Source organism: Scomber japonicus, chromosome 16 (genome assembly GCF_027409825.1).
Source record: "Scomber japonicus isolate fScoJap1 chromosome 16, fScoJap1.pri, whole genome shotgun sequence".
NCBI lineage: Eukaryota > Metazoa > Chordata > Actinopteri > Scombriformes > Scombridae > Scomber > Scomber japonicus.
Window position 1 is genome coordinate 11,308,578 of NC_070593.1, and position 10,308 is coordinate 11,318,885.

At 39.6% G+C, this 10,308-nt stretch overlaps 1 protein-coding gene across 2 annotated transcripts; it reads right to left on the minus strand.

The window, feature by feature from the left end:
- Positions 1 to 500: 500 nt before the first annotated feature.
- On the minus strand, positions 501 to 8,868 carry slc1a8b (solute carrier family 1 member 8b). Of its 2 annotated transcripts, none has more exons than XM_053335070.1 (11): positions 8,731 to 8,868; positions 6,693 to 6,772; positions 6,034 to 6,249; positions 3,911 to 3,953; positions 3,604 to 3,817; positions 3,253 to 3,352; positions 2,301 to 2,534; positions 1,949 to 2,143; positions 1,729 to 1,863; positions 1,538 to 1,630; positions 501 to 663 (listed from the first exon to the last, which is right to left on the minus strand). In XM_053335070.1, the coding sequence occupies exons 1-11, from the start codon at positions 8,866 to 8,868 to the stop codon at positions 501 to 503; spliced, it is 1,611 nt and encodes a 536-aa protein (XP_053191045.1). The 2 variants fall into 2 exon arrangements, with proteins under 2 accessions (XP_053191045.1, XP_053191044.1); XM_053335069.1 differs by having other exon boundaries at positions 501 to 647; positions 1,483 to 1,630.
- Between the last annotated feature and the right edge of the window lie 1,440 nt (positions 8,869 to 10,308).

Genomic DNA, 10,308 nt, shown 5'->3' on the forward strand with positions numbered 1-10,308 from the left:
GCATGGAGAAGAATGTCCAGTCTGGGGATCTCGATTGCTTCTCTGCTTTTTGCAGATGATGTCATTCTATGGTGCTTTGGGTAGTTACTGAGAGAATGAGATACAAGCAGCCGGAATGAATTTCTTATGGAGAGTGTCTGGGCTCAGCCTTAGAGATAGGATGGGGAGCTCATACATCCAGGGGGATCTCAGAGTTGAGCCACTCCTCCTCGAAAGGAGCAAGCTGAGATCTTTGGGGGTGTTCCAGGCATGTCCAATTGGTAGTAGACCCCAGGGCAAACACAGAACGTGCTGGAGGGACTACATATCTCTACTGGCCCTAGGAACACCTTGGGATCCCCGTGGAGGAGCTAGAGGGCATTTCCTGAGTGAAGGATGTCTGGGTTTCCTAACTCAGTCTGACTCCACCATGACCCAGTAAATGGCCAAAAATGGATGGATGGATTAACCCTCATGACGTAGAAGGCAGTGTCCCTTGTTGTCCATTGTGTTAAGCTGTCTCAGACTTGGCAGAGGTTGTAGCAGGCTACAGGTCTCTCCATGACGCTGTCTCCATCCACCTCAAACACATAATCACAGCGGTGTGCGATCAGAGGAGCATCAGACATTGCCACACTCTGATTGCCAAAGGAGATTACTGTGTCTCTCTGTAGGGAAGAAGCAAACAACAATGCAGTTAGTCAAACAGGTAAAAGAAGTTAGGAAAGTTTAGGTGGCTTTCTGGAATTGCATCAAAGGAGGCTTGAAACTGATGCAAAAAGCAAGAAGCTTGCGAAATTGAAAATTAGGGGGTGAAAAATTTGCCCTATAATTAGTAGTACTGTTTTCTATGTCCTATTCAAAATGTTCAACTGTGAATGTGAATATTACTTAATCTGGGTCACTGTAGATGAGTTGTTTTATTTTAGGACCACCAGAAATTTTTTTTCCAACTTTCTTTTTTTTTTTTTTTGCTTACAAATCAAGAACATAAACTGAAAGCAATTCAGTTTTTTGCAACCACGTAGTTGTTCAAAAATCCAATGCCACACGAATACATCAGGAAAAAAAAACAATAAATAATAGAAAATAGAAAAAAATATATATTCTTAAGATTTATTACATATATTCCACAGTGAAAAGAGCTGTCACGTAGTTTCAAACGAAGACAATAAAATGTACAAAAAAATTAACCAAAAATATGCAAATGTTAATTTTATATTGTCATGGTCACAGGTTGTCAATTGTACTGACTGGTTGATGAACATCATATTTGAGCCTTTCAGAGGTCGTCCTGTTTTGGTTTAGTTTCTATCTGCGTTTATATATGAACTGAAACTAACATGCTCAGTGCATGTTTTCATGACAACCCAGTTGACGGTATCAACACTGCAGATGTATTCCTAATAATAAATAGTTTTATGAGGCACTAGACTACCTGTCCTGTGACTATATGAAGGTATGTTCACTCTGATCTGAACAAATAGAAATCGTCCTCCTCACCCGTTTGGGGCCACCTCCATCATTGGCAGGAGGCGTGGGGGTGGTAGTTGTAGCAGCAGCCTTCTCAAAGTCCTTCTTGCATAAATGAGCCATAATCCCAGCAGCTAAGGCATCACCAAGAACATTGATCATTGTCCTGAAGCGATCACTGACAATGAGATGGAAAAAAATATTTACACATTGCCCCAACAGCCCCTAAAATAATCACTGATGCTCTATCTGTGTAATACATTTAGTGGTACTTACAGAACCCAATCAATGGCCACAATTAGAGAGATGTCAGCAGGCGGTAACCCCACAGAAGTCAGGACAATCACCATGGTAACCAGACCCGCTTGAGGTATTCCAGCTGCCCCGATGCTAGCTGCTGTTGCAGTTATACTGATGAGAAAAGAGCTTGGATGTTAGTGATGTAAAATAAAGTACATCTAACACATCATTAAGAGGAAACAGAGTTTATTCTTACCTAATAGTGACAAGCTGCCCAAAGTCCAAGTCATACTCATTGACTTGAGCGATGAAGATGGCCGCCACTGCCTCATACAGGGCTGTTCCGTCCATGTTAATGGTTGCTCCCACTGGTAGCACAAAGCGAGCGATCTGCCGGTCCACTCCGCAGTTCTCCAACAAACACTTCATGGTGATTGGCAAAGTGGCTGAGCTGCAGAGAAAGAGAATGGAGGATATAGTTGAGGGAGGTCAGGTTCGACTTGGCTTTCAAGCCAAACATAACCAATTATAACTGTCTTTTAAAATGTGTTTGGATGTCCTTGCAGTACATATTTCTATCGTAATGAAAACATTCCGTTTCTTCTTACCTTGATGAGGTGGCCAAAGCAATGACAAGAGCCTGCAGCAGTCCTCTGATATAAGGGAAGGGGTTTTTGCCAGTGAAGCAGAAGTAGAAGAATGGCAGCAGGATGAGGCCGTGCACGAACAGACCAGACAGGACTGTGATGAAGTACATGCCAAGTTTTTCCCCAAGGTGAGCCGGGTCATGCATATCCAGGACTTTCCCTGCTACCAGGAACACAATGCCAAAGGGGAAGTACCTGCAGTGACAAGAGAAGAGAAGAGGCTGAGTGTTTGTATGTACACATTTTGCTTGTGGTGGTCCTCACTTCCTTAAGGAGTACTTAACCAATTTAGCATTGCACTTCTCTAAGACTGTCAGACTCAAGAAGAATCAAAATTGATGCGGCACAGCCAGAGATATAGTTTTATTTTTATCACACAATGCAACTCAACCACTGACCTTGTCACACATCACTACCCAATCTTACTAATGCTCTTGAGGTTGAATAAGAGCAAATCCCTGCAGATCCACATTCTTGTGTAAAGCCTTGCCCAAAGAGTGAACGCTGTTACAGCAGCATGTTAACATCCATGGTTTTGAAATTAAATATTCAGTAATCACATATGGGTGTAATGCTTGGGTGTCCAAATGATGATGTTGCTATTAACCATCCCAAACCATTCGTACTATTAGATTATTTAATACACATCTAATTCATCAAAGTGTACTTGCTCTATTCACACAAACATCCTCCTGCTGCAATCAGCTACCGTGAGATGGCGAGAGGACACTTCAGAAGTCACTGAGTTGCTGTGTGACTTTATTTTTAGATATAATCTGGCTGTGTTCTGTGTTATCTGTTTTTTTTTGGAAGCACGTGTGTGTTACAGTAGAAGTTTGTTTAACAGGGCCTTGTTTTTGTTTTTGTTTTTGTGTGTGTGTGTGTGTGTGTGTGTGTGTGTGTATAACCTTACCACATAGCTGCATTAATGATCTTCATGACACACTCATTGATACACTGGCACACGTTGACCAGCGGTGCTCCACGTTCTCCCATCTTCCCCAGCAGCAGACCTGAGAACATGTGGTACATTCACATGTTTTTAGATAGTAGTTGTGGTCCAACTTACTTAGAGTTTGTAAGTTGTAATTAATAACTTTACTTAAATAAATCATTTATTTATATCAGTTATGAACAATTAATTTGAACAAATATTATACTGCTACTACCACTACTACTACTACTAATAATAATAATAATAATAATGAAATGATTATATATTTCAAGTGATGTCACTGCTACTATTATTGTGTGATTGTCTCACCCATGGTGGCTGAAAAGATGACAATCCCCAGTACATTCATGCCCTTGCTGGTACTGGGGACGATCTTGTATTTGATGTCAGGTGCAGGGGTGATCTCCAGGAAGACTGGGTGGCCCAATTGAGGGTTGTGGTAGTCTGGCATAACGTACACGTAGTTGGCCTGTGACTCTTTTACATTGGAGTTCTGCACAATAGGGACCAGGTCTGTTCGATACTGGAGAGAGAATGAGCACAAAAGAGGGTTAATATGAGGATATTAAATATTATAATTTAATGTACAATCCAATTCCTTATGTTGTGCATTCACCTGCTGAAAGGTTGCTTCAATTAGATTTGAGGGGATCATGTTCCTATAAAAGACAACAGAAAAAATATATCATACATCTGTGGTGACATACACAATTCAATGGCTCTAATGCTTTTTTGTGTTTTATTGGTTTATTATTGTGTATGACTCATTTTCCAAACAATAAACATTTATCACATTTGTAGATATGTCAGCAAAAATAAAGAGATGATGACTTTTGATGATGATTGTTTTCATCATAAGAGTAAACGTTCATCCATGACCTTGGAAACACCAGCTCATAAAACAACTCAGATTCAACAGAGATTTTGATACATTTCTGACCTTCTAGCATCATGTAAGAAATGTGTCTGATTGGCTACATAATATTAGTTGTTTAAATCACTGACATCGGCTGTGAACAGTGTTGAATTTCATGATAGGTACATTTACTGAAGTGATGTACTTCACTTCCACTTCTATCTCCTTATCTTCCTAGCTTATACATCAACTGTTATAATAATCCTACAGTATATAATAATACACTTAAATGGGGCTTTTTGTGTGTGTTAAATATATATTGCTTGCTTTGGCCTGCAAAGTATTTACATTGTGTGGCATTGCTACTCTTACTTAATTAAAGGATCTGAATACTTCCTCCACCACTGGTTGTTGGTAATGTAATTATTTACCAATGGTCTGACTTTTGTTCCTGCATGGATCAGTGCTCATATTAAACGTATTTTATATTTTCACACACAACAGGAAGTAAACCTTCAAAGACCTTCACCTGCTCAGAAAGTGGAAGGTGGAAGTGTACCAACAGCATCAGGTACTGGGACTGTATTTATACACTGTACGTCATTGGTACTGAACTCAGGTTTCAAGTCCGTCAAACACGCAAGAGGACTGAAATGTACACCTGACCTTTGGCTTACAGCAACAGATACACACCCACCACTGCTCGCTTAAATAATCAGACTTAAGAAAAGGGTATTAGTGGATGTCTAACATGAAATACTCTGTGGTAAGCCAGAGCGCACACACCAGACTGCAGGTGCTGTCGTACAGCGTGTAGCATTGCATAAGGATCCTCTAAGAAAGTACAGGATCAACAGCTCTCAATTAAGTGACTCCCTATTCTTAGCCAGCCTGTGCGAGTGACGCTGCAACTGCTGTACAAGCAAATTCAACTTCTTCTTTTCTGATGAAAATTTACTAAAAAGCTTCCACTGCTGACAGAAATACCTCTATATCAGATGTAGATTCAGATTATATGTATTTTCTCTCTTATGTGATAATTAATTCAGATGTGCCACCATTTGGATTATCATATTTGGAGTCCTTGGACTTCACGTTTCAGGAAGTTTTGTTTGCCGAGGATTTCATAATTTCTGACCAAACAATGCTTTGTTGTGGAAGCTATTATGTCAGCTCCCAGGATCAAACTGATCCCTTAAGAGTTTGTGATTAGGGAGCTTCCTGTTCCAGAGGAAGCAAAAGGGGTTTATAGGGTCTAAACTGGATCTGTACTAGATTGAATTGGTTTGTACTGGTTTTCAACTGGTGTTAAAGGCAAATCCTCTTCTTGAAAAACAACTCTAACAAGATATGGAGGGAAAGCTGGAATCTCTTCAAAAGCCCACCCAGATAACTTTCTCCAGTTAAGACACATTTTCCAAAAATAGAAGAGGCATGCCAGGTTGACTTAGTTTATTAACTTTGACAAGATATGTGTATCCTGCCTGTACGAACAGTGCAATAGATTGACTATAAAGATAATAAAACGCTAATTCATTACATTTCAGAGAGAAATGTAGTTATTCAACTATATTTATTTAGATTTACTAATTACTCTGCATGTGCAGCTTTTACTAACGAAAATAGCTTCCCAACCTTTTCAGCTTATGACCCTTTTCAAAAAAGGAGTGTCTTGGGGCCTCAGTTGAAATTATCCAATATTTTACAAAAAGATTAGAGGAAGGTCCAAAAAATGAACATTTTCTTGTGGGGATTCAGTATTCTTGCTAGGGGTGGATCGGTGAGGTGAATTCTTGAATGACAGTGTTCCTACCACTTTAAACATTTTGTCTAAATTTTGTCTGTAAACAATTGTCTAAGCTGTAGTGTTTGTGTCTGTTTACCTGATGAGGTCCAGCAGAGCATCAGCAGAGGTCATAACAGGCCCTGAACTTGCATGGTGGCCATCCTTCTCTGAGCCCGTCCCCGGGTGAATGATGAGCACCAACACAATGCCGACGATGACAGCGATGAAGGTCGTCCACAGGTAGTAGGTGATGGTCAGGACTCCCAGCCGTCCACTGGCTCTCGTGTCCATTGATGACAAGCCAGACATAAGACTGGATCAAATGGTAGAAATTAATTTGCTATCGTCAAAAAAATTCACAAATGATCTGGTTACAGTGCCACAAAAGATTTGTTTGAAGGAAATCTCGATATGAATGTGAGTAACTTTGTGACTTTCAATAGATATTATGATGAATTGATTAAATTACATTAGTTGTCAGCATTAACTTGCTGGATGTAGGCTTTCTCATCTCATAATATGCATGTTTGTTATTTTAAACTGAAGGGTGACTGATGTGCAATAACTATTGTCAAATGAACCACCAAAACACCCCAGATTTATCTATATTTTAGCAATCAGCCACCTCCTATTACCTAGAATAAATTGCACACATGAAATTGGTATTTTTCTATTTTGACAGTGAAGCTTTGGATCAACCAGTGTCCATGAAAGCATTCCAGGTTACAGGATGTAAAAGGTGAGGAATTTTCTTACCTGGAGGTGATGAGGGGCAGAATCAACATCTTTAACATCCTCATCAGCAGTTCTCCGGGGAAGGAGAAGTAGATCTTGGCCTGTGTGAGAGAGAAGCATAAATAAATTGAACCCTGTTATGATTTTTTAATCAAACTTTATCCAGTTGTAATTGAATTCAAACACAATTGTCTTCTAAATTATTTTGCACTTTTTATTTACTTCATGTAAGTGTAATGCCCATTCTGAGATCCTTTAAACAGCTCAATTGTAGGGCTACGACTTTTTCTTAATCTTAAAATTGCTTATTTACTAATTTCAATCATTTTGAATCTCCATATATGTGAATTTGTGTGCATTGGATGTGGCTGCTTTAATTTAGTAGACATAATTGCACAGCCCTGTTTATGAAAGTTGTTTAAGATCAAATGGTAGAGGTCTCGTATTTCGCTATAGTTATTTCACAGATTCTTTCGTTGCTCAGCATTACTGAGTACATTCACACTAATCAAAACACATAAGCTATTTGGTCCATTTAAAAGTTCGTACATCATAGTAATGCAATGTCAGGAGAATATGTTGCCTTTAAATAGACATTTATGAATCTGTGCAAAGAAACTGATGAGAAAAATTGATTGTCACCACATACAAATCACTTTTTAAAAAAAAAAGCTATACACTTTAAACCTGTAATAGCATACTTTTGACTACTTAGGGGCAGCAGAAACAAGCTTTGAGCACAGCACTGACACCATTTTCTGAGTTGATATGTTGTTAGCAAACTATCACCTATTCACACATCCAGCAGCTAGAATTAGTCATATGGAGTCTGTCCACATGTCAAACGTCGTTCTGGTCCCATACTATAAGATAATTGGGCATATTTTGGCTCTGTAACCCCTCCCTACAATTGCCAGAGTGTTCTCAATTTGAGGCAGTTCAAAGCAGATTATGTGCCCAAATGATACTGTAGTGTGAATGATTTAAAGACAGAATGTTCTGGAGTCTTTTTGTTTGATATTTAGGATTGAACATGTTTGATATTTATAACCTGGAGTCCTGTCGTGTGAAAGGGAACAACAATGGAATATTGAGCAGAAACCCGCCAATAAGAGTGAGCTAACAGTATCAATCGTAGAACTGAAACATGGCTAGCAACAGGACAAATAGGACTTTTGTCTCCAGTGGCAGCCAGGTTCTTTTTCTGTTTTTTGATGCTAAATGTAGCACACACATTTGCAACCAGCTAACGATGACAGTCTGCCTTTGATCATATATCAGTGAGATGCCAAGTCCCTAGAATTGCCACTCTGAAATCATTTAGTATAAACGCCGAGTGCGTGGGCCTGTATCGTGACTGAATCGTCTGGTGTGTATGTTTAAAATATAAAAAATTCGATAAATCTGGTATATGCTTGTTGTCTCCCACATTTTAAAGCATATGTAAAATATTCCCTCTCTTTTTAGCTTTCTTTTTGGTCTCCACTAGCGACTTATGTGAATATGTGGCTGTTTAGCGGCTGAATGCGTCACTTTCTTCACTAGCTAGCTGCTAACTTTGTCTGTGTGCTGTTTGACAGTGAGCAGGTAGTGTACTTTTGGTTTTTGAGGCTTTTCGTTGTAAACGGCTACCTGCAATGGCCATAAATGGCGCTATAAAAGCTAATAAAGTGAACCAAAACAGTAAAGCTATGGGCTGTACAACCAAAACAACGAGTTAAATGACTAAATTAAGCTTCTTTGTGGAGTCGGGTGAATGTTCTCAGTGGGTACAGCACTACCAGCAACACCTTTCACATACAGATACATATGTGATTCAATAATAATCATAGCTGCTGTCACTATGTCTTCCTCTGATGCATCAAATTCATGATTTTTCAACTCTATTGTCCACCACTTGCTTCCACTATTGCACATCTGGCTTTAACAGCAGTTTCAGTGTTAGAGCACAGCAGAGCAGACCGACTGTTACTTCCCATTCAAAGGGTTGTATTAACACTTTCACATGGTGTTACATGAATCTCACTAAATGATGTTGAATCAATGAATCCATCCATACCTGTGTGGATAGGTTGAATGACCTGAGGACAAATCCAAGCACACAGCCCGTCAATACAGCAATCACAGAGAGTGTCAGCAGGCCATTCCTCTTGCAGTAGTCCTTGATGTACGCTCTGAATTTCAATGACACTATCATTTGCAGCTTCTTATTAATGTACTCCATCCTGATTCAGGCTCGGTCCGTATTCTAGAAACCCCCCCCCCCTACCCCTAGAGTGACTATAGGTATCCGAAATTCCACGGTGAGCGAGGTGGATCACTTTGCACTCCACAAGACCGGAGGCAATGGACAGCCAGTGATTCTGATCAAATGTCGGCTTGGTGTCGGACTGAGTGAGGAGTTCATCTAGTCTGAGAGAGGAAGGGTTGACTAACTGATTCCTGGTAAAAGGATTATCCCTATTCCATGCTAACAGAGCCTCTTCCCCCGCCACTCAGGCTTAAGGAGGCTGAAGAAAAGACACCACCCGATTCCATTCAGAGCTCATTATAAGTTATTAAGTCCATCCATTCATGAAACAGGAGCTTTGACCTCTGTGAGCTCTCATGTGGACAAAGTCCTGGGCACCACCAACTTTTACTAACATGCAGTGTTTTCCTTATAATTTTTTGGGTTAATAGTTAATACACTTATTCACAACGTTTATTGAAAGTGTAGTTTATAATAATACTTATCTCTTAATGTGTTGATGAAGAAGGAAACCACTGCTGACATGTCTCACTTGTATATTTAAGATTTTATTACAAAAAAGAACAGTGTCAAACATCCAATCTTGAGAGAGTTCCTGGAGCCGATCTGAGTCTCTCTCGCTACTCCAGTTTCGGCACCACCATATATAGTTTTCTATCTCTAAAAATCTCTACCTTCTGAACAACTGGTCAGTCAGGGAAAAACTGACTTTTCACCTTTACCCTAAGCACAACATATGTTCGAGTGTCACAGGATGTCACAGGATGTCACAGAAAAAGGACCAAGGCAGAACAGATACCACAAAAGGAGCTCTGAATAAGAGAAATCAAAGCAAGATAAATGTTGCATTGAATAAGTGACAGGAGACATCTATATATCTTGTGTTGTCTGTTTATACTGTTATCTATCTATCTATCTATCTATCTATCTATCTATCTATCTATTTATCTATCTGTCTATCTGTCTATCTATCTATCTGTCTGTCTGTCTGTCTGTCTGTCTGTCTGTCTAAGTGGAGTTGCACTGCACGGGGAGGATTATGAGAGGCTAAAGGTAAGACACCAGCATCAGTCCTCAGTGTTCAGGACATGCCCTGACACCGTGTTGTCCTTTGAGCTCACCATGACGTTAAACCCTAACCTTAACCCTAACCCTAACCCTTAATATCATGACTACCTGGTAAATAAAAGCCTTGTTAGCAGAGAAACGAACTTGAAGGTGTTGGTTTGAACTTGAAACCATGAGGCTGTTGTGGCGAATGCTTTTGCACTCTGCTCTAGAGAGCTATCATAGCTATGCCAACATGATGTATACTATACATTCCTGCTTTATTTAAATGTTTAATGAATGGAATCACATGTATTTATATATGGTAGTACATAATAG